General features: G+C 39.3%; 1 protein-coding gene across 1 annotated transcript in view; it reads left to right on the top strand.

Moving 5' to 3' along the window:
• Positions 1-24,469, top strand: part of rabgap1 (RAB GTPase activating protein 1) — a 76,547-nt gene that overhangs the window by 1,746 nt on the left and 50,332 nt on the right. The window contains 12 exon segments of the mRNA XM_032539021.1: positions 8,303-8,538; positions 11,562-11,591; positions 12,777-13,035; positions 13,320-13,530; positions 13,674-13,848; positions 19,184-19,228; positions 19,230-19,345; positions 20,716-20,826; positions 22,014-22,080; positions 22,169-22,271; positions 22,799-22,968; positions 23,177-23,345. Coding sequence (XP_032394912.1) covers positions 8,386-8,538; positions 11,562-11,591; positions 12,777-13,035; positions 13,320-13,530; positions 13,674-13,848; positions 19,184-19,228; positions 19,230-19,345; positions 20,716-20,826; positions 22,014-22,080; positions 22,169-22,271; positions 22,799-22,968; positions 23,177-23,345 — 1,609 coding nt within the window. The 5' untranslated portion in view covers positions 8,303-8,385.

The following is a 24,469-nucleotide window of genomic DNA, read 5'->3' as shown; positions in this document are numbered from 1 at the left end:
CTCTAGTATCTCTGTGACTTTAAATATTTCTCAGCAGTGGATAACATTAATGGTAACAATGAGCCAAATGTGGCAACTGTCACTTTACTTGACTCAGGTCTTGTTCCTGTTCCGTATCCTGAAACACAGGTGTTACAGTAATGCAGGTGATTCATTTACAAAAGACACATAACCCAGATTTATGTGTAAATATTTGCTGTGTTAACAACAATCAATGCGTACTAAAGGTGGAGAAAAGTCAGTTGTTCATCAGATACACAATGTACCATCCCATACTATACATTAATTTTTTTTACTTTGGTCTTAGTACAACATAATACTTTTTCAGGAATGCCTGTTTGTAAGCCCTTGTTAAAAAGCAGACCACAATACAAAAATGATCATTCAGACATCTCTCATTTGGGGAACTGGTGTAGACTGAATAACAGGGTCCTGGCTTCTACTGTAGTGGATTTGTGTTTCCTTGCAGATGCTGCGCAAAAGATTAGGGATAGACTGATTATTGGTCCGTTTTTTGGCAGTTTGCTCCTTATCTGTATCAGCGTTTTATTTGACCAATAAAGTTAATTTGTTAAAAAGTGTGTTATGTTGGCCCCGCTACAGCTCTGTGTCTGTCCCTCTGCTTTGGCTTCACTCACCACTGAGTCCCACTAAATGTCCCTCCAACAACACTATCTGACTATCTTATTGTGTAATAAGTTGAAAGTTTCTAATTTTTTAAATCGTCCCTCAAAGCATTTAAACAAAGTTTTGTGTTGGGAGTTTGTAACATTCCCAAATCTTAATTTTGAGGAAAAGATTTTAATTTTCACTGTAAATGCATATCGGTTCCATATATGGATTATCGGTTTCATTAACTACTAATAATCTTGAAAAACCAGAATCAGTTGATCCCTAAAAAAGATGATGATGATAAGGGTTCAAAAGCTTGAAAATATGAGAGAGGAGGTTAAAGGCACACAGAAGTGTATTTTTTCTTCACTTATGGAATCAACACTTATCACAGTTTTGAGCTTGGAGAGAATATTTTTGGTGGCATTAGACAATTTCTGCATTAGTAGCTGTGGGGAGTCATACAACATTCACCTTGAAAATTACGTAACTGTTTACTTTGGGCTTGATTTGGGCTTTCACCAAACTTCTTGCATCTAAAATTCATTGCTTGGGGGCGGCCTCTGGCTCACCCAGTAAGAGCGTTCGCCCCATGGAGGCCCGGGTTTGAATCTGACCTGCGGCCCTTTGCTGCTTATCATCCCCCATCTTTCTCCCCCTTTCCTGTCTATCCACTGTTACTAATGAAGGGAAAGCCCCAAAAAAGTAATCTTTAAAAATCAACGCTTGTTTTCTTTACAAGGGATCTCTGTCTCAGTTTAGTACTGTTGTCTTCTAAAAACAAACTGCTAATACTTCCAATACTCATAATAGTATTTAATGACTTACCCTGAGACTCATAGCCTAGTTGATAAAGTGTGTATTTAAAATGAATAAATTCCCTTCAAATTATTCAGACCTCCAGTCATCATCACCTCAGGAGGACACAAACTTTAATCATTGTTATGAATGTTTATTAATTATTTACCAAGGAAAGGAAGATTATCATGGTCCTTGCTTATCAGTGTTTTTCAGTGCTCAATTAACTTACTTGGCACCATACTTCCTTACCCACTGTTTATTTGAGAATAGTGTGTGTGTATACAGTATAACAAAGCAAGAAGATAAACTATATGTTGTGCAACTCAGTATCTCACAGTGGAGGTTCAGGTTCAGTTGAGCCAGTGCTGATTTTCGGAAGTTAAAGGCCGGCCTGCACTGAGTGATCAAGCCTTATTTTTTTTCTTCTTCTCCGCCATGTGTGATTGTTTTGTGGTGGAGTGTGAGACATGCAGAGGTTTTATTCCTGAATAGCCAACTGAGAGTTGGTACTAATAAGATGTAAATCAGGGACAGGTGTGTGTGTGTTTCCTTGATTTGTACAATTCACGACTTGTTCATTTGATCTTTCTCCTCTCTTTTGTACCCCACCTAGCGACTCGTCTTGTGTTAGTTCAACCTTTTCTGTCATTCTTTCTCCTTTCCCTCTCTGTCTCGACCTTTCTCCCTGCTATCCCTGACTGGCTGAAGTCACTGCTGTGAGGCGAGTCGAAAGGGACTGTGTTGCAAGCTTGAGTGCTCTCTGGCTGTGTCTGGCTGTGTCTTTCTCTCCCTTATGAGGTGTACGCAGGGCCCAGCTGGCAGCCCAGAACAGCCCGTTCAGCTGGAAGGTAGTAGGGAGATTCAAAAAATTAAGGACAGCCGTAGATTTCCAGCATAAACATTTTTACACGTGGATTGACATAAGAAATGCTTGTTTCAAATTCAAATACTTTGCACCGGTTTTTGACTGCGACAAACGGCTAAGACAAGTCACTCTTGTCATTCATTTGGTCACAAAATTAAATTGTACTCTGCATCATCCATTGCAGGACACACCTATCATCCTAACTGCTGTTAACACTTTGTGTGTCAGCTGAGTTGGTAAACCTCAGCCCTACTACACCAGACAACTTTCAATCCTGAAAAATACAGTTTGGTGCCTGCTTGCATCTTGTCACTAAATATGTGCTTGCGTAAACAATCTGTGATAGATTCTGCTGATTGTGAAACCTGACATTGGCATGATGTACTTCATATCACAATGTAAAAACACTTGAACAGCTAATGCAGTTGTAATTTGTGCAACATATAAACCTATAAAATTGGGCTGAAACAATTTGTCGATTGATCGATTAGTCAATTATATATACGGGCAAGCTACACGCTGAAAATGGCAAGTTTTGAAGAAAATTTGTATTGTGCAACAAGGCAGGCCTGCTTGGTTCATTCGGGGGAATTATTGTTAAAGTGGGACGTTTTGGGACCTATTGGCGGGGATTTGCAATGGACCAAATACACACGGCGATAACACTGGTAAAATCAAATTAGGTTTAACCATGTATCACAGACCAAAATTGTCTCTCCAGTAGGGTTGAGCATTGTTTGGTTTTTTTCTGATATCGGTGCTAAAACGATGCTTTTAAAACGGGGCCGGTGCCTGAATCGAAATATATACAGTACAATATATTTATGATGTATATAATATAAAATATAAAAAAGGAGCACAGAACGACAGTTGGCAACATTAAAGAACAGCTTGTTTATTTCTTATGCCTTATGGTCAAAATTAGATGATTGATTAATAATGTAATAACAGTAGCTTATAACAATGACTTATTTTACCAGTAAAGTGCTGGTAAACAACAAAAACAAGCACCAGATGTGTAAAGGGTATTTTACAATAACTTAGAATGCACCACAAGGCTGGGGAGTTTCAAGTAAACACACTGTCTCTCTGTTGTTTGTCCGACAACGGCAGCTGCCTACAGACTGTTACTGTGTTGGAGTCCGCTACAGGGAAAGATCAGTCACACTTTACACCGCTTGACGTAAGCTGTCAGCATTTTAACCATTGTGTTTTATCCAGCTACTAGCTAACAGTAACGTAGCGTGCCGTGCGGTGATGCTTCTGGAAAAAAAATTTTTGTTCTTATTCAGTCTCGTTACTACCGTTTACGTCGGAATCGGTGCCCTATTGGCACTGTGTTTCGGTACCCAACCCTACTCTCAGGGAAATCCAAAGTGATATAGAGTGATATTATTTTATTGAGGATGCAATGCACTTAAAATAAAACGAATAAGAACCAGAATTAACTCTCAGAGCTGTTTCTGTCAGAAGTAACAGTAACTCACCACCCAGGTATCACCACCCTTGCCAAAGGTGGTTTGAACCAAATGAACCACTGTAGATGACGAGGGTCTTGTTGTCATGGTGATATACACAACAATGTTCCAACAGAGGAAACTGCTTCCTGCTTCTCTTCTCACTGTTTTCAGCTCTCTAACACAGTAAATGTGAGACAGAGAATACTCAAAAAAGTGGAAAAGATAAGATTTGGAAAGAAAGATTTAAAAAAAAAAAAAAAAAAAAGAATGAAACATTCATAAGAGAGGAAGAGAGAGTGGCTGGAGACAAATAGGGAGAGGAAATTAAAAAATGCTCTACTGCTTTTGTCTTCTGTACTCCAAAACAAGCTGGTGTTGTAAAGCACAGTGCATCGGATGTGATGTGCAAAAATTCAAATAAAAGTGCGGCTTTGTTGAAGTTGTTGAAAATTCTCTTATGAGCCTAGAAATGTCCTCTTAAGACGTTTCGATAAAAAATGCGCGTATTCTGTAAAACGGCGATGGCATGGTCCCCAAGTTGCGGGAAATGTCCCAAAGGAAGGGGATGGGTGAAAAGGCGGGTTAGCTTGGCAAGCAGGAAAAGGCGTTGCTGAGGCCTGGGAGGGGGCCGAGGACAAGGAAACCCATTAAAACCTGTGGGAGCTCCCTACCCCGAACATTGAGTTGGGGGTTTTTTTGTGCATCCCTGTGCCTTGGGTGAGTGTTTTGTGCTACAAAAAAATTTAAAAATCAGTAAACATCAAGAGGGGAAAGAAGGGGTAAAAATCTTCGTTACTGTATAAAGTAGATTTTTTGTTTTTTTACTTATTTTACTACTTATTTTTTGTGGGACTTTTTATTCTACCCCTTTTTTAACAAAATATCGGTCTTCATTTTACATTTTAAAAAATTGGCCGTTACTTTATTTTTTGTACAGTTCGTCTATGGGGAATAGGCGGACACGCCCCACACACCGCGAGGGGGGGCGCGCGCCACACGGAGAAAAAAGTGAGAGAAAAGAAAAAGAGGCAAGCTGTCCGAGGATAACCAGCTGAGATTGTGTGTGTGAGTCTTTGAGAACTGTAAGTTGTATAACTCATGTTGTCAGTTCACTTAAGCCTGTTACTGGACTATAGTTCTTCACATTTAAAGTAAGTTAGCTAGTGGGTTTGGTGTGTTCTTCACCTGTTAGCTCGTGGTTTTGGTGTGGTCTTCACATGTTAGCTGGGTTACACGTTGGTCTTCATGAAGCATCAACACTTTCACCAGCTCTATTCGCATGAGTTTTTTTTTTTTTTTTACCAAACTTCAGATTCTGTAATTCAATTGACAAGTGGATGGAACCTTAGCTAGAGAGAAGTTGTCTCCGTCTGTTTTAACAGATACACCTGGGGCCAAGTTGGACACCAGAATCAGCTTTCCAGTCCTAATCTAGTCCTCAACTTTCACATCATTTTACTGGAGTTTTTGTTATTATTGTTTATGTCATCAATACCATATTCAATCTAAATGGATGGGAATATATCTACTGTACGTTGCATTTGACGCACGACTAAGATAACTCAACAGATTCAGCATTCATTCACAGTAAATCATTGAGGCTTGATGGCGCTAACGTTAGCACATGGTAGTATGGATGGCGCTAACGTTAGCACATGGTAGTATGGATGGCGCTAACGTTAGCACATAGTAGTATGGATGGCGCTAACGTTAGCACTAGTAGTATGGATGGCGCTAACGTTAGCACATAGTAGTATGGATGGCAACATGATTGAAAATGAAGAAAAAAAGGGCAGACAAGCAGCAATACATTCCCATCATCCTCGACCTTATCTGAAAGAGATGTAAACAGTAGGCATCAAGAAAGACTCCTGGCCAATGTGCTGGGGAACTTCCTCATTCATGTCAGTTTGTTTATTCATATTTAATCCTTTATTTTCTTTCCAGAAGCCATATTTGAGCACACGCACATACATGTAGATTCATTTACATGTTAGGGGGGGAGATTAAAAATAGAAACTGGATCTGTGAATTCTTACAGATAACAACTGATTCATATCTTGCTAATGAGTCAGAATCTTATTAACCAGGAGTCCCAGTGTCTGTCATAATAATAATCATATATGTTATGTTTTAGGCCTATTGGGCAGACATCCATTAAAATGTAGCCATTGCCGTATAAAGACGTACCCTCCATGTCCACTGAAGTTCCTCAGCGTCTCTCTAGTAACATTTGTGTGCTCCAGGTAGCTTTGCAAAAATATTGTTGTCATTCTAGGCTACTTTACTTTTATACTTTAAGTAAATTTCCAGCCTGTACTTTGTTACTTTACTTGAGTAAAAAAGTTTAATCAGTACTTTGACTTTTACCAGAGTATTTTTTAACCAAGTATCTGTACTTCTACTTAAGTACGGAAAGTGAGTACTTTTCCCATCTCTGGTAAACATGGTGGTTATTATAAAAACTACCGACGTCAGAGACATCAGATAATTTACATTTTATTTTTTATTTTAACATCAGATTTGTATGCGCCAATTGTAGAGGGATTGGAGGACTTAAAGAGATGGCCTTAAAATAGCATATCTATGTATATCTTTTTTTCTTAGTGTTGGCAAAGTGAACCAAACCGCAAGTTTGAAACCGACCTTCAAGTTATATGACTCATAATTGGTTGGAGTTGTGTACTATTAGAACGTACATTGTAATTGTTACACACAGATTTCAAAGGGTGATGGTTTTCTGCTCAATCTAAGGCTACAGTTATGCTTCAAAGCAGCAGAGTAGCCATGACAAATCATTGTACTTTGTAACAAGTGAAAAACAACACCCAAGAGTTTTGGAGGAATACCAGTTGCTCATTTCCGTCAGTTTGCTTTAAAAAGATAAACACAACAAGCCTAAGCTCTCAGTTTATGTTACTCAGTTTGTGGTTGGTAGCCTCATAATGACATTCATTTCAGCAAGACCTTCTTATCACACATAGATAGCTATATATATATATACTATATTGAGGTATATTCTGGGTCGGTGTTACAATGTTATCGTAAGTAATGCACATTATTAACTGCTTTGACCTTTTCGCTGCAAACCATTTTTTCTATTATATTTTCATTGTTGGACCTGCTTTGAATAGGAAGGGCGGATATTTGAAGAGAATGCCCTATTTGAGAGCAATAAGGGCTGAGGAAATAGAAGATTGCTGAGGAGAAGGAAGGAAAGTAGTCAAAGAGAGAAAGGGAGAGGGATGGGAAAGAATGAAAGGTAGGACTGGAGAGGGGGAATAGACAGAAATAGCTTGTTATGGTCTCTTGTTGAACCTCTGCCAAAACCTTCTGTTGCGCCTTTCTTCCTGTGTTACACACAATGGCACCTCCTGCTTTTCTAGGAGTTTTAGCTTATTTTGCTTGTAAAACTATTCTTAATTTGATTTTACCTCTGATTGTCATACATAAACACACAAATAGAGCTCATCTTGATGTTAGAGGCTTTTTTTTCCTCGCTTCCCTACCTGTTCCAAACCTTACTTCTGCTTCCAAAGTCTTTTTCTCCTGTCATCAGCTGTCCTCACAAATAAAGATATCATTTTTCAGAATGCGTGCTCAGGTCAGTTTTGCACACTTCTCATGATAAGTTACTCAAACAATGTCATATTTCAGGGCTTATTGTATTTGTATAGCTTGTGTTAAAATATGATGCTATATTAAAATTGCATGGAGGGAACTGGCGTGAAAGGCTGAGCTGATGATGTGCTGTGTTTCCCACAGGGTCTAGGTTATTTGTGGTTGCAGTGGCAGGCAGGACAGGAGGACAGCTGTCAGCCGTGCTCTGAGGAGTGCACGCAATGCAAGTAGCACATTCAGTGATTTTATTTTGTGTGTTTAGGTAATTTGTTTCTTGTGTACATGTTTAATGTGGTGGTGAGGGGCCACACATTTTTTTTAAGGCGCTATACTGAAGTAGAATAGATGGATGCTTCTTCCCTAATTCCACAGTTTCAAGTGCATGTTGCTTTTTCAAATGACACTTGCATCACCATGGCTTTGCATTACATCAAGCTATTTTGCAAATACCTTTTCTTTAATCTGCTGAGATAGGCATTTTTATCTCAGATGACGTTGAGATGTTGGAATTTTAAACTCCGGTCGATTTATGAGGACTATGGTTAACTGCTCCTCTGCAGGGTAAATCCCGACAACTAGCTAGACTAACTGTCCAGTCTGAGTTTTCGGTTGCACAATAACTTTTAAACATACACACGTTCCACCAAAACAAGTTCCATCCCAAAGCTATTTTGCAGCGAAACCGTGGTGTTGACCGGTGCTTAGCGCTGACTATGACGTTTGAGATTGGTTTAAGGAAATGCAATTAATAAATAAACCAGAGCAGGTTTTTCTCCCATCCCGGAATGCCTCCTCCACAGCACTGTGCAGAAAGGTCTGTCAAAGCGAGACTAGTTTCTAAGTAGCCAAGTTTGCAGTTGCCTTGAAAGATTCCTTTCATGGAACTCATCACATCATGACTGTTTTCTGCTTCTTTTCTTTCTTTCTTTTTTTCTTTTTCTAGGTGATTTAGCTCATCATCTCCCACCGCTTTCTCCCACCGTCTTCCATTCATGAGCAGCGTGGCTGAGTTTAACAGCAGCAGCCATGGATGACAAAGGCTCAGTGGGGAAGATTAGCGTGTCTTCGGACTCAGTGTCCACTCTCAACAGTGAGGACTTTGTCCTTGTGTCCCGGCTGGGGGACGAGACACCCTCCTCCACTAATAATGGTAGTGATGACGAAAAGACAGGACTGAAGGTAAGGAGGGTTGGGTGTAGGTATGGACAGAAGTTGCCAGTAAACTTCAGAGCTGTTCTGGTCAGAGTTAAGATGCTGAGTTATAGTCTGCTGACATTTACTGTGATAACAACTCCATAGGGCTTAAATAATTTGCTAAGATGCTTACTGTGAATATCAAGGGCACTGTGTGCTCCAAACTGACAATAGTCACAATCAGGTCCTGACTACATGAGAAAAATAACAGCTACTGTAAAGCAATAGTTATGTTCATTGTAGGATAACAGACCAGACTGTGCTGTGGGCTCAATGGTGTTTTAGCAGCACTTTTTATTGTAATAGTTCAAACTGCTTTAGGAGTGTAACAAAGCATGATTTACCAAAACGTCTGGTATTTTATTTCATCTTTACCTATTTGTCATCAGTGTAACTTGTTGTAATTGCAGGTCACAGTCCATACATAATCCATTGTTAACAAGTTGTGTTCATCCAGGGTTTCCCGCAGAAAAAGGGGTGTGGTTGTCGATGCTTGTTCCTACTTTTATCGAAACCATTTGTTCTAAAATCCATTTCAACATCATCAGAAAACATTTAACACAACACTTTTATTTTCCAACTTAATTGTGAATCAAAACAACTATCAAAATAAAAAATCTGCTAACACTGCTCACACACTGGTTGTTCTTTTGGATAGGGTTGCGCTAGTCAGCTAGTCAGATACTCAGGATTGGTATGAATCCGAACTTTAAAAATGAACAAAAAAAGGGAAACCTTTTTTCCACAACGTGAACATACAGTATGTGTACAGGCTAATATTGAATTAACTAAAATGCAAAGGAATGTAAACAACAAAGACTTTTTAGTGCAAACTGAATAATGACAAAAACCTTTAACAATTAACCCGGTGACTGCCCTAATGAATAACTAACTTAAAGGTCCCAGGATGCTTTCTTATAGGCCTTAGTGGTCCCCTAATACTGTACCTGAAGTCTCTATCCCAAAATTTGGCCTTGGTGCAGAATTACAGCCACTAGAACCAATCCCACAATAAGCTTTTCTTATGTGCCATTTCTGAGTCTGTAGTTTTAAATGCTATTGAGAAGAAGAGAGGGGGGTAAGGTAGAGGGTGGGGGGGTCAACTGCCATGCTTTGCTTGTTTGAAAGCCACGATGTCTCTCTCTTTCTCATGGTTGGGCCAAATTCTCTTAGCGGACGAAGCAGAGAAAGGGTAGGTAACCTTTCCCCTTATGATGTCATAATGAGCAGATTCCAGATCAGCGCATCTGAGCTTTTATTTTCTCAAAGGCAGAGCAGGATACCCAGGGCTCGCTTTACACCTATCGCCATTTCTAGCCACTGGACCATGGCAGGCTGGGGGAACTCATATTAATCACCTCATAAAGTGAAATTTTCATGCCAGGGGACCTTTACATGCAAAGGAATGTTATTGAATTGCCTTGTTGCTGAAAGGTGCGCTCAGATACGTTTGGAATCGAAATTTGGCACGGAAAGATAAATCATTTATTGATTTTGACAACGGGGTTAAGGTGGCAGACAGGTGTTGCTAAGGTGGCCACCTCAGCTGCAAAGTGCAGCGGGAAGCCCTGGTTCATCACAGCTCTCATCTTCTCAAACATACAGTCTCACACTAACCATAAGGCGGCTAACAATCTCTTGTTTTGCTTTTTCTACACTCTCACTCTACCTTCTTCTCATAGTTGGTCTTAGATATTTATTTTATTTGTGATTGACTGTTTTAATGTGTTTAAAGCAAAGAATCCCTTAAATCCTTGCACATCACCAGAAATTGAGAGCACATTGTAACAGGTTTTAATTTTAGTGAATAACTTGTTCCTATCTGTCAAACAAGTTAAGAATTACATTACAATTACATTTTTTTCCACTTCCACTGTAAATTGTCTGTATTATTTCAATAGTATGGGGTAGCGGAAGAGGAAGTTGTCATTCTTCACAAGAAAACAGTATTCCAGTTTGCCATTCAGTGTCAGTAAAGTTGAGTATTTAGAGGGCAATTTCTGTATTTTACAATCTGGACCCTATTTTACCTGCATTTGTGTTCGTTGAAAAAAACAAACATTCTTGCCTAATTAGTCCAACTTCATAGATTTTTGTTCACATTAGTCACTTAGACAGAAATGCATGGGAAAATAGGGTCCAGGTTAAAAAATACCAAAATTCCCCTTTAACATTGGGAGAACATCTCCCATCTGGAGTCATTTAGCTGCTTCTTACAGCATGTGCTATTATATACAGTACGTCTGACATACAATATGCCCTCTGCGAGTTCAGTTAGCGCTCATTCAGCAGATATTAGTTTACAAACAGTGTAGCGATGCAGCTACAAGAGCTTTGAACTTATTGTCAGGGGAAATAATGGTGTTTTATGGCCAGGGTGCGTCTCCACAAGGAGAATGAAGACTTTCTGAGGACAGAAATGTAGCTACCAGCCACCATCCGGTGTCTGTCCCTAATGGGTTCAGGTTCCCCTCTCCTCTCCTCTCCTCTCCTCTCCTCTCATCTCCTCTCCTCTCCTCTCTCCTTTCACTTAGGTAGCTGGCTCTCATGTTCATACTGTGTCCATTAGTTTATAGCAATACTGTACTGTACCTGTGTTTTTTTATAGTGAAAGGAATTGTCAACTTGGAGTTGTAAATATACCACAAGATGGCGTCAGCAGAGCATTGATGTTGCATATTCAGTTGATAGGAAGAGTTCACACTTGTTTCCTTGTTTGCTGTACTTGGAGATGAGAGAACTCTCTGTTAAAGGATTGTAATTATTTTGACTGACAACTGAGTTGAGGTATCAATTTTGTGCAGCCTAGTGGCGGCAGAGCAGCAGTACACCACACACATCCACTGTTCTCAATATGTAGTGGTAAAATCACTCCATTCTCTGATGCTTGGTCATCCAGATATCATGTGTTGGTTCTCGCCAACAAACTCTTGTGCACATTTTCCTCCCAGTCAGCCCATCCAGTCAGAGAGGAGTCAGTGTGTCTAAACTTGTTGTTTGTTATGCAGGTGATTTCTGAGGAAGGGGTCAGCTTTAAGGTCAGTCTCTTCTCTCGCTATCTTTCCTTTTCTCCTCTTCTCTTTGTATCTCTTTCTTGCTTGTATCTATCTTCCTCTCTTTCTGTGATGTGATTCCGTGGTGATTCTGTCTGTGATTATTTGTGCTCTCTGTATTTTTGCTGGCTGTTGAGCAATGGCCCTAGCCAGCCTATTAAACACATCATTTTGATGATGGTATCTGACAATTGCTTTTAGCACTACCTGTTAATCACAAGGTCCACCACAATTGCATAGTGATGCAGTCATGTCAAATATGTGAATCTACAATTAGAATTGATGGTTGCTTTACATCAGTCTTCAAATTATGTATTTTTCCCATTGTATGGGACTAGGATTATTAGCATGGATGCTGTAGTATCCATCCTGCTCTACATAATTACTTCTCTACATGGAAATCCTACTTGGAACATTTTACCTGCATATTGAAGCATTCAATTATCACACACAAAGGCTGAAAAATTAGATTCCCTATACTTAATTGTCTGTTGCTATCCCTTCTTGCTCAGCACAGCAGTACCACCTGCAGCTTAAGTCTGCCTTTCTTACCTAATATCAGGCTGCAGGCAGGGGAAATAGGGCCTTGCATCCTTTCGTGGCACCTCATTGTTTGTCCAGCCCAAGCCTGAGCTTGCTCTTTGATTGCTATGTTCAGTTCAGTTCAGTTTTATTTGAATAGCACATCTAGAAATAACCATAGTTATGTGTTAGCTTTGTAATAAGTTTATACAATTTGTTGATACAGGTATTTTACAACTCAAATTCAATGCCTACTAATCACTAATATTGGATGAAGCATAATGAAGATATATCTCTGACCGCCAATATGAAAAAGGCATCTCTCCCCCTGAAACACACCGCAATCACTTGAAATGATTTACAAAATTACTGTTAAAGGCACAGCCAGTGCCACCGCCCATTTCTACAAACTGTAAGAGAAAATTGTTATGCAGTTGATGTAGGTTGGAAGATTAGCTTACATTCACTATGCTATGGTGATTACCACAGTGATTTTGTTTTGTAAAAAGTGTGTGTGTGTGTGTGTGTGTGTGTGTGTGTGTGTGTGTGTGTGTGTGTGTGTGTGTGTGTGTGTGTGTGTGTGTGTGTGTGTGGTGTGGTGTGTGTGTGTGTGTGTGTGTGTGTGTGTGTGTGTGTGTGTGTGTTCAGATTGTGGGGAATGGAAGTGAGCAGCAGCTTCAGAGGGAGTTGGAGGATGTCCTCATGGAATCGTCAGTAGTTGCCACTGGCCTCAAATCAGAAACCGGCATGGACAACTTTGGTGGTGGCGACCATGGCCCTCGTCCTGCTACAGTGTCACCTGTACCGGCAGGCTCTGACCCTCTGAGCTCACCACCGCTTAAGTTGGAGATGGTGCTTCCTGTTCAGACAGCTCAGGAGAGTGAGCTGAATGAGAGGTCGTACCGAGGTGAGCCTAAATAAGAGTTTTCTTATCCTCTTTTCTTGTGACTGTCAAAGCTAAAAACAATAGCTTTTATCTTCAGTTTTATAGAGGTCTTTCTAAGTCATTCAAAGCAATATCACAGAAACACCCATATTTCTTAATCAACCACTATACTTGTCTAAGAACGTTTCTTTTCTAAGTCTTTACTAAGTCTTTTAGCTGTGTCAGGGGACTTCTTTGCTATTTTCTTTTTGTTGTCCTTTCTTGCATGAATTTTACTGATTGACAAAACTGTTGATCTTCAGCAGATGAATCATCATCAGATGGCAGTCCTGGCAGTCCCATCCAGGATGAAGACAGCGTTGTGTTCAGCCAGCTGACATATCTTGGGTGTGCCTCAGTCAACGCCCCCCGCAGTGAGGTGGAGGCCCTCCGTATGATGAGTATCCTCAGAGGGCAGTGCCAACTCCCCCTGGATGTCACACTGTCTGTGCCAGGCGTGTCCGAAGGCACTGTCAGGTATGGGAAACATATGGATTATTGCTTCCAGTTCTACAGTGCACTTTTGCACTCAATGTTTAGTTAGATGTCATATGCACACTGCACAAATGCAGAAATTTTAAGATGTCAAATGGCAACATTTTTTATTGATATTTTAACAGGTTGTTGGACCCTAACACCAGTACAGAGATTGCCAACTACCCTATCTACAAGATTCTGTTCTGTGTGCGAGGCCATGATGGCACACCAGAGAATGACTGCTTTGCCTTCACTGAGAGCCACTACAATGCTGAGATCTTCAGGATCCATGTGTTCCGCTGCCAAATCCAAGAAGCGGTGAGTATTCAATCATTAATTGATTGATTTTCGTTTAATTTATGTGTAACTATTTTTTCTGACGACACACTTAATGGATAGATCCACAATTTTCATCCTGATTTCCTAATTCAATATCCATAAAGATATCCACTGTGTTTGTAATGGAAACTATAGCTTCAGATAAACTGCAGTAAGAAGTGCATTAGTAAGGGATATTTTATAGGTCAGTATGAACAGAATTAATGATTACAGCATGCACAACCTATCTTTTAGAACAATCTTACACATACCAAAAGAAAAACAGTAACAACCAATGTTACTGCTATTCAGATAGTGACCCAAAGGGGGAGCAAAAGCTTATAAATGCTCCATGTTTCACATGACACTTTTTTTTCACACCTGTCCCCCTAGGGTTCAGCAGCAGTGCGGGATCTTAGTCAGTGGTCACCAAGGGATTATGTTATGCACTGCAATGCACATGTATACCATACTGTACACAAACACAAAGTACATTCAATCCCCCATGCAAATTTATAGGGTAGAGGCAGTGTCATTGCTTACGTACAATAGGTTCAGCAGTCATATTAAAGAAGAGAATAGGGAATCCACTCATGAAACTGGGCTAAAGTACTGCTTCGGTGTTCAGTGACCTGAACCTTCTTTACTTTGTAAATGTACATCTCTGTCTTAGGCTTTCCCTCTTTCCTCCTCCTTCCCCACAGTCTTCCTTTTTCACAAGCCCTTCACTTCCTTCCACACCCCAGCAACAAACCAATGTTCAATGTCTCCAGCTTTTATTTGGGCCTCTCATTTGCACTATTAGGTTGGATTGAGTCCATTGGTTGTCTACTTCTTCTGAAAAAAGCTGCTCTAGTGATGTCTCAAATTAGCCTGAAATCCACTGTAAACGGCTAAGATGTCTTGAACCTGCATATATTCATCCATTTCATCTCTTTAAAATATTTTTTATTTTATTTATTCAGGACAATGCACATTGATGGACAAGCACAACAATACACGTAAATGTGCCAGATTGTAGCCGGAAGGCTAATTTACATCTGCAGTCCATTAGGCAGGTTGGAGTTACAGTAAAAAAGAGGTAGGATAGTAACATTTAGTATATAAAAACAAGAAGAAAAAAAAAATTAGCGGTGGTTTGCACGTTTGGTTAGCTCTAAGCCACAGCTTTACCTGGCTTTAAAGGAGGCCAAAGTGGGACGCTCCCCTATAGTTGGGGAAAGTGTGTTCCATAATGCACTACCTTTTTAATAGAAGGAGGTTTTTCTGAAAGGAACTGAAAGGAGAAATTAATATTCAATAAAATAGCAAATAGCATCTGAAGAGTTCTTCACCCAATAAAAAAAAGACAATTTTGAAAGAGAATTTACAAACTTAGGGAAAAGTTATTTCCTTATTTAATTGACTTTATAACTGTAAGTAGTGATGGCCAAATGAAGCTCCGTGGCTGTAGTTTGTCTTTATTTTCTGAGCCTTCTAGATGGCGCTCTCTGTTCAACAATGGGGTAAGAATAAACTGCCTTAGGTCTTTCTCTTAAAACCAAGAGCGCCATCTAGTGGGCTCATAAAATAAAGATAGTGCTTTGTTTGGCCCTCACTACCTGTAAGTACACAGCGTAACTCTGTTTTTGTAATAATATGCTTTTTTTTAGAGTAATTTCTGTTTCAGATTTGTGGATTTTGGAGCTAAACTGTTCATGCATAAATCAAACCACCTCCTCAGCCTTACTCCACCCCCTTTGTGCCAGACCTCTTAGTCAGGCCCCGAGGCTAGTTTCTAACAATTCCCAGTTTTCTGGTGTTGATGGTGATGTAAAGCCCTGCTAACTCTTATACCCAACGCCTCCCTTTTGCCCATTACCTTGCTTCTCCCTTCCAGGGATTCATATCTTGTACTGTTAAAATTGGCATGGCTTCAAATGATCTGGGTTCCTAACGCAAATTAAATCACATGTTGAGGGATACAGATTGCTGGCGTGACATCAGTTAAAAATGTCTCAAAGATTCATGTCAGTATGCACATAAAGATAACTCTGCCAAGTTGGTAAAAAAAAGAAGGTCCTGTATGAGAAGTAAAACAGCATAACAAGAAACTTAACAAGTTCCAGAACAGCAGTTTTTTTTAGATAAAGGCTGATTCCAAACAAAAACCTCGTACTAAATTTCATAAAAATTTTTGGGTAAAAAAAGTAAATTAAACATTCCCCTCAGTTTATTTTACATTTTTAAAGTTTTTCTGATTTGCTTAAATCAAAAGACAAATGGGCAACCCTTTGGGGGTTATAAACCCCAGATTCGAGAAAATCTAATCACCGGTGTGTGTGTGTTACAATTTAAGTTGATAAATGGAGATCTCATTTCCCTCGACAAATGCCTGACGTTTCTTATTTTAATTTTTAATTTCCCTGCAAACAATGACAATGCAAAAAAGCAAAAAAAAAAAAAGTTTTACTTGAAAATTTAAAACTTTCTCTCCTTGTTTTAATTTAAAAAAATTAGTTTGATGGGGTTTTTGAAACAATTGTTGTTTCTAGAATTAGTCCTTAAACCCCTGCCTTATTTTCGTTAGGTAAGTTTCCTGGAAGAAAAACACTTACAAGACAGTGGGGGAAATTTCTCTTTTAAAAAAAAGGCAGCCCGTATTACTAAATTAATTACGAAAACCTTTTTACACTCCCCCACAAAAGAACAAAAAGGCTGTTTGTTGACATTTAAAAATCTCCCTTTTTTAAAACATATAACATTTCAAAAACCCCAATTGCCCTGGTTATACGTTATAAACCCAACAGGGGGGGCCCTGACAACTCCCCTTAAGGGCCCCCTTTTTTCCCAGACCCCCGTTTTGGGAAAAAAAAAAAAACCCCCTTGACCCCCAACTCCTTTTTTGCTACAGAGACATCACAAAAGGGTTTTTTTTGGGGGGAGCTTTGGGCTGCTTATACCTGGTCTTTAAAAAACAAAAGACCGTTTTTTATTTAACGAGTTTCTCCCACCACCCCTTTGAAAAAACCCCCGGATTGTGTTTCCGAATAGAGTGATCCAACCACTTGTTGTGGCCCCCTCTTGGGATGGAAAAGTGCTTTAGTGAGAAAAATCCTTTCCCCAGTTTTCCACACTTGGGGAAATTTTTTGCTATCCCCCCAACCGCCCCCTTTGCGTTGGAGATTTAGCAAAACAAGCAGTCTTTGGAAGGACTGAGTTGTTTCTGCTTAATGTTAATATGAACAATACCGCCAAACAGGCAAATGTGAATCAGTATGTAGGGCTGCACAATTAATTGAATTTTATTCACAATCACGATTTTGACTTCCCACGAACAAATTTGCGTGATCGAGCAATTTTTTTAAATGCGTCATTTCATAAAATGCTCTGTTTCTTTTTGCAAAGCCAATCTACCGCTCCGTAAACCACTGTCTGATCATGTCTGATTATTTACCAGTTTACTAATAAACGCAACATTTAGTCCCATCTGTGTTGTTTTTGTAGACAACAGCAGTGACCGGTGCTTGTTGGTGTCTGATAGCTCACAGGGCCCTAGGGCGCGAGTAATATTTTTCCTCTAGGACGCACCGTTGCACCTAATGTTCTCTCATCCGCTGCAGTGTTGTTTATATCGATATGGTTTATTTTGCGTTACATGACCCATTTCTTCTGGAAAGCCGTGCCTGTGTTTGGATGTCTCCTCTTACTCTCTCTCCTCTTACTCTCCACTCAGCCCCGCCACACAGTGGTGCAGGTCCACACTTTTGAAATTTTCTACAGTTTTAATTATTAACACAGCTGTATATTGTTAAGCATGAGAGGCAAACCTGTATTTGAACCAGTGTTTCCGCTGGTAACTCTGCTATCGCGGCCGCCACGGCGAAAAACGCAGAAGAAGTTATTGAATGCAACTAACTTTAGTTTGTAGAGTAATAGCGTGTGAGACGGAGCCTGCTGGACCTGGGCCAGAGATGTGACCCATGGCCAGAATATCACAGTTCATAAAAATGCAGCGCAGTGACGATACAGACATTTCATACACACAACATGTGTAACTCCACTGACCCGCCATTTGACCCCTGCTGGACCCATTCATGATGAGTCGTCAGCCGTGTGAGTAGCATATGTTCCTCACAGTCCCCCCTCTCTCCCTAGCTCTTTTAATCAGTTATTGTTGAAAACCAGTGAAGGAGCTTTCTCAGAGATACATAAAAAAAAAAAAGTCCTACGCTATTTATTTCAGATGGCTAATTTCATTTACATGTGTTGCAGCTGTATGTCTATACAACATAGAACGTCAACATAAGAAGAATGTAGCATAATATGGATGTGAAAGCAGTTATAAATAGCCTATGTGACAATAAAATTTGTTTTGGTTAAAATCAACAAATAATCGTGATACTTAATCCTGATCACAATATTGATCAAAATAATCGTGATTATCATTTTGGCCATAATCATGCAGCCCTATCAGTATGTTGAACCCTAATAATATAAAAATGTTAACAGTTTGGAGGATTTGCTGTCAGTAGAGTTATGTGTCATTAGTTAAGCTTTCTTGTGCCCAATATTTGTCCTCTTACCTGTAGTCATATTTATCAATCTAGATTGTTTTCGTGTGAGTGTCACAGTGTCTGCTTTCTCTTGAATATAACAGAACTAGATGGCACTCGGCTTGTGGGGCTCAAAGCGCCAAAAAATACATCATGACCCAGTTACCCAAGATCATTTTTCATGTAGGAAATTTTTCTTTCTATCGAACTACACCCGTCAACCCTATTACCGCACAAAAAGAAGCGTATTCATGGACGAGAGGTTCATGCTTGTGATAGCGTAAGATGTAAACATTAATGGCATCATCCTTGGTTAAGCTGTCATGTTAGCTAGCTTAGGTGAACTGGCAGTATTGGTTAGCAATTTATCTCCATAAGCTTGTATTCTCTGACCACGAAGGACTTCTGGATGGTGACATGGTTGATGGGTGTAGTTTTGTACAAATAAAATAGTTCTTACATTAAACTGCTCAACCAGGTCTGTGGATGTGGACTGATGACACAAGAGAGTTGTGTTAATTTCCTTACGTTACATGTCATTTAGCTGGCGCTTTTATCCAAAGCAACTTACAATTGCTATATATCAGAGGTTGCACGCTTCTGGAGCAACTAGGGGTTAAGTGACACGTTGGTTGATGTAACTCTCTGTGAATACACAGGTCAATAAAGGTCAAGGAGGTTATTTAATCATTGAATAAACTATTGAATTGTATATCTGTATTATTAGGCCTCCTCATTATAGTAGCTTCCTTTTGTGTTTATTATAAAGTGTTTTATGTGTGTTTACCTTCCTCCTGCAGGTGAGTAGAATACTGTACAGCTTTGCCACAGCGTTTCGGCGGTCCAGCTAAGAAGGCAGTTCTGTCATCTCAGCAGCCTGCTCCACTCACCCCTGACAGTGACTTGTTTACCTTTACCGTCAGTCTGGAAATCAAAGAGGATGATGGCAAGGGTACCTTCAGGTAAGACATGCATTCACTCATAATGCTTTTCATTGTGTAGAGCATGGAGTCATCATTTATGATGCTTACAAAGTGGTATAAATTGTAAAACATTAATATGTAATGCAATGTCTTAAAATACTTTGGAAATGCATAGAAGTCTGAAAACATGTGGAACTTTTTGTTGTTGAGTGACTTTTGCCGTAGAAGAATGAACTTTATGTCCCATAGATGTGGGCATTCTATCTAGTCATCAGTACTGTATTGAATACGAGCTTTAAATTGACTAACCAGCAATGTATGATATTTTGAAATATTGGAAAATGTATAGAAACCTTAAACATCATCATCATTAAATCATTTTATTTTCATTGGCACAACTATTTTTTACAAACTACAGAATTCACTTTTTCTTTTAGGGATTAAGTGTTTAAAGTTAGCACACTTTTGGGTGATCTAGTTACAAAAGTCACAACCCTTTCCAGGGTGGACAGCATGTGGGGTACATACTACCCATGAGGGAAGCATCATCTTATTGGCCTATATACAAAATAATTTTTTCAGTAAATGAAAGATGAATATTATGGAAGTAACTGTAAATTCATTAAAAAAAATCACTAAGAGGATCACAGACAAAAAAGTGGAACTGTAGATTCCTTCCTGACTCACAGTAAACTGATATTGTGACCACTCTTATTGATTAAAATTACACTCTTTATCACGCATTGATAGAGAACCCAATAGAAAATTCCTCTTTGCTCTGTTCAAATCATCTTCCCTGACCTTTTTTTTTAGCTTGTTTTCCCATACTACTTCCTTGTGTGCTAAAAAAACAGCCCTAGATACTTATTTGGAAAACAAAACAAACTAAAAGTATGCCTCTGGTTATTTATAGCCAGCACATATTTCCTCCTCATTAGCTCTCTGTTGATTATTTTTAGTTTTCCTCTAAGCAAACATGCATGACATGCAAGTACATTACTATTTTTTTCTTTCCCTGTGGAAACAAGCTATGGAGAGAATGCTCTATATGAACTGAATATAGTAGAGTATAGTAGTACTTTTTCCCTTTTAAAAGGGTGCAAATAAGCTTGTTAATCCGCATTCAGAGGACCTAGTTACAGTGGAGAACCATGACTCAGTTTGAAAGCATAGTTGACTAAGCTGTAACTAGGACATTCAGTCCCTGAACACGTTTTTGTAATATGGGCACTGCCTGAAATCATATTGGTAATACATTTCAAATTGCTTATTGGATTTGTCTTAAATTCACAAATCTTTGGACTTAAGGTTTTTTTTTACGCTTTTATAATGAAAAATGGGTCTATTCTTTTTAAACTGTCTTTCTGCTGTTGAAATGTGGGTAATACTTCTTGTTTTCACATATTCAGTGCTGTAGCAAAAGACAAGGACAAGCAGAGCTTCAAGCTACGTGCAGGATTGGATAAGAAAATTGTAATTTATGTCCAGCAGACATCCAATAAGGAACTGGCAATTGAGAGGTAAACACACACACACACACACACACACACACACACACACCACACACACACAACACACTCACACACACGTTAGTTTTCTGTAAATAAATGTTGATGCTATAGCAAGAGCAGAGTGCAGGATTCTTTCCTTTGTTCCAAGTTGATGAAATTTTCCAACTCACCTGCACAGAAGAATTTTTTGATGTGTGAGTTGTTTCTTTAAAGAAGATTTAATCTGAAATATTGGCTGTGGCTCAAATGTAGAGTGGGTCAGCCATCAACCACAAGATTGGTGGTCCAATCCCAAGCTCCTCGGGCCACATGTCGAAGTGTCCTTGAGCTAGACACTGAACCCCGAGTTGCTCCCCGGACGCTGTATGTCGCTGTCCACTGCTCATAATGTTTAGAATAGGTTAAGTGCAGAGATTAAATTTCACTATATTGTACTGTATGATTGTATGTGATAAATAAGTTGCTTTTGTCAACTAAGGCAACAGATATACTGGATCTCTAAATGCATGCAATATTTAATCTAGATTAATGTAAACAACCAAGTGAATAGAGGATGGAGGAAAATATCTAAGGAGAGAATCTGTCATGCATCTGTCAGACGGACTGAGAATCCTCCATTTACTCAACTATAATTGATATACACACACCGGTGAACATCTTTACATCCGTGTGTCAGGGTTAGGGTTACGTTCAGGTCTTAAGTGTTCCGGGACACAAGACTGTGATTGATGTGAGTCTGTCTCCTAGGCTCCTCATTTCACGGTTTGATAAATCAGTTGAAATGTAAACATTCCATCACCTTTTTGTGGACTTCCATTTTCACGGTGGTTTGTTATTGTTTAATGAACCCAGAGAAGGCAAGGATTGAAGGGCTGTGTTTAATATTCTCCATGTTCTGGTCTCTGTTAGAGGTTTAGTCCAGGAAGCTATTTGCGGTAACATGTGATGGTTATATATATAGGAAGATTTATTGTTCTTTGTCTGGTTCCTGCTCTCGCTCTGTTCTTTCTTTTTCTCTCCCTTCTGTCTTATATAATCCTATTCATTACACTTTTTTTTCTCTCTCTCTTTGTGTGTGTGTGTGTGTGTGGTGTGTGTGTGTGTGTGTGTGTGTGTGGGTGTGTGTGTGTGTGTGTGTGTGTGTGTGTGTGTGTGTGTGTGTGTTTTTTTTATGTGCTCATGTTTGTCTTCTCCAGGTGTTTCGGTCTCCTGCTCAGCCCAGGGAAAAATGTGAAGAACAGCGACATGCACCTGCTAGATCTGGTGGGTGGTTTTTATGTGTGCACAGTATGTGTTTGTCATTTCGTGTTTGTGTGTGTTTGCTAACTTCCACATACTTGTGCCCCTTCAGGAGTCAATGGGAAAGAGTTCCGACGGGAAGTCTTACATCATCACAGGAAGTTGGAACCCCAACACGCCTCAGTTCCAACCTGTGAATGAGGAAACGCCCAAAGGTAAATCTGTCAAAAATTCTCATGAAACAGAATGATTTTCAACAGTTATTATTTCCTTGGTTTGTTTATTCACACATATTTTCACACTAATATTTAACACATTTCCAAGTGTGAAAATTACTTTCCACTGGTTGCACAAATTAAGCTGTGAAAGAGCAATTTATTGTAAAATTACAGCTACACTAAAGAAGGATGTAAACTGTGTTTTAATAATTGACATCCCTGTTAAAAAAAATAATGTTGCAAACAATGCAGAAGCTACAATATTTAAACAGATTGCAGATAAATATAGCTAAAAAACTGTAAATGAGAAACCAATTGATTCAGGCACTGACTTTGTTCCATCCGTATCTCTCCGTACCTACGTACCCTGCCAGTCTACCTTTAAACAATTAGTCAAACCCCAGTGTTCTCATAAATCACACAGTTACGGGGTTTGGTTTAAATATTTATTTGTTATAGAGGGTGCATAGAGGGGAATCAAGTACCGGGAAATAACATTTTAGCCATTTTCTTGTTTTCCCCAGATAAATTTATGTACATGACGACAGCAGTGGACCTGGTGATCACAGAGGTGGAGGAGCCAGTCCGTTTTCTGCTGGAGACGAGGGTCAGAGTCTGCTCCCCGAATGACAGGCTGTTCTGGCCATTCAGCAAGCGGAACTACACTGAGACCTTCTACCTTAAACTACGACAGGTATGTCAAGTCATTACACAATTTTCCATTCGTAATTAAATCAATTCAAATGATGGTCTCTGGGAATTGCACCATATATCAGCTGTGACCTACAATGATGCAACACAATTAGTTTGATAAACTGTGATTTTGTAATTGCTAAGTAATATTTAGATAAAAAAAAAGAAAATTGAAAGATGTTTTTTATTAACCAATCATCTCTCTTCAGATGGAGCGTAAGGAGCGTAAGAGTCCTGCCTCTGACACACTTTATGAGGTGGTGAGTTTGGAAAGTGAGACTGAGAGAGAGAAACGGAAGACCACAGCTAGTCCTGGCATCCTGCCCACTGGGACTGGTACCACTGTCCCTTCACCACCTGAGGATGATGAAGAGGAAGGTGATTGGATACTGTCTTACTTTTTTGCTTAATCACCTCCTTATGGGATTCTTAATTTATTAAAGGCACACAACACAGAGGAATTGCAAGTATATTATTAAAAATTATATTTCTGATATATCAAAGGGTATTATTTGTTTATGTACCCTATATGTAAAATATTCTTTGGAAACATGACCACCTAAAACCACAGAAGAAGCCTGCCTAGCAGAACCATATGAAAATGGTTTAAACTCGTCAGACGCATAAAAAGCCTCATAGCAGACACTTAACTGGCAAGATAATATAAATGTTGTACTCTTTTGATCTGGAATGCTGAAACATTGTGGTGCACTTTATCAGCATTGTGCTCATTCAGAAGCATGGACCTCCAAAACACAATAATAAAAATATTACTTCCCAGCAGCGTGACATTTAACAAGCTTATGGTAATGTTTAGCGTTTAACATTGACATTTGTACCCTGACTTCATGACTGATACACATTTAAACTCTATCCTGTGGAGCTGTACCAGATATAGACTTGTGTTTCTCAAAATCTCATGGGAGATCAGACACTGAACTATTTGTACTGTGTCCTCCAGATTACTTACCATGTTTGTGCGTGTGTGTGTGTGTGTGTGTGTGTGTGTCTTTGGTATATTGGCCTTTTGGTACAGTTTGAACTCACTCTTTTGTCTGCATGTCCACAGTTTAGATACCACAGTACATAGAGATAGTAACATTTTTTTAGCTGATACCATAAAAAGTTGAAAGACAACACTTTGTTTAGATTATGAAATTCCACAGATAGATATGCATGTCATCCAAAATCGATTTAGAGAGCTGTTGTTCAAGTTCAACACTATCATGACCGCAGGTCAAATGCAGAAGACCACAAACGTACAGTATACAACATCACAAAACATCAAACCAGATGATCACAGCCTGTGATATAAACGTTTCATTATGCACTTAAACGAGCTCAAAAAGCCAGAAAGAGAGCGTAGAGGTGGTCCAGTGAGCTAGAGGGTGAAGGATGAGAGGCACCGCTGTTAGCATGAAGAAAGCAGTCAATCAGAGGAAGAAAACATTCTTATCTGAATGTTTTACGCCGGTTTTGTTCTGAAGCACAAATAAACATAC

Source organism: Etheostoma spectabile, chromosome 16, assembly GCF_008692095.1.
Source record: "Etheostoma spectabile isolate EspeVRDwgs_2016 chromosome 16, UIUC_Espe_1.0, whole genome shotgun sequence".
Lineage (NCBI taxonomy): Eukaryota > Metazoa > Chordata > Actinopteri > Perciformes > Percidae > Etheostoma > Etheostoma spectabile.
This window is presented reverse-complemented; position numbering and strand designations above follow the sequence as displayed.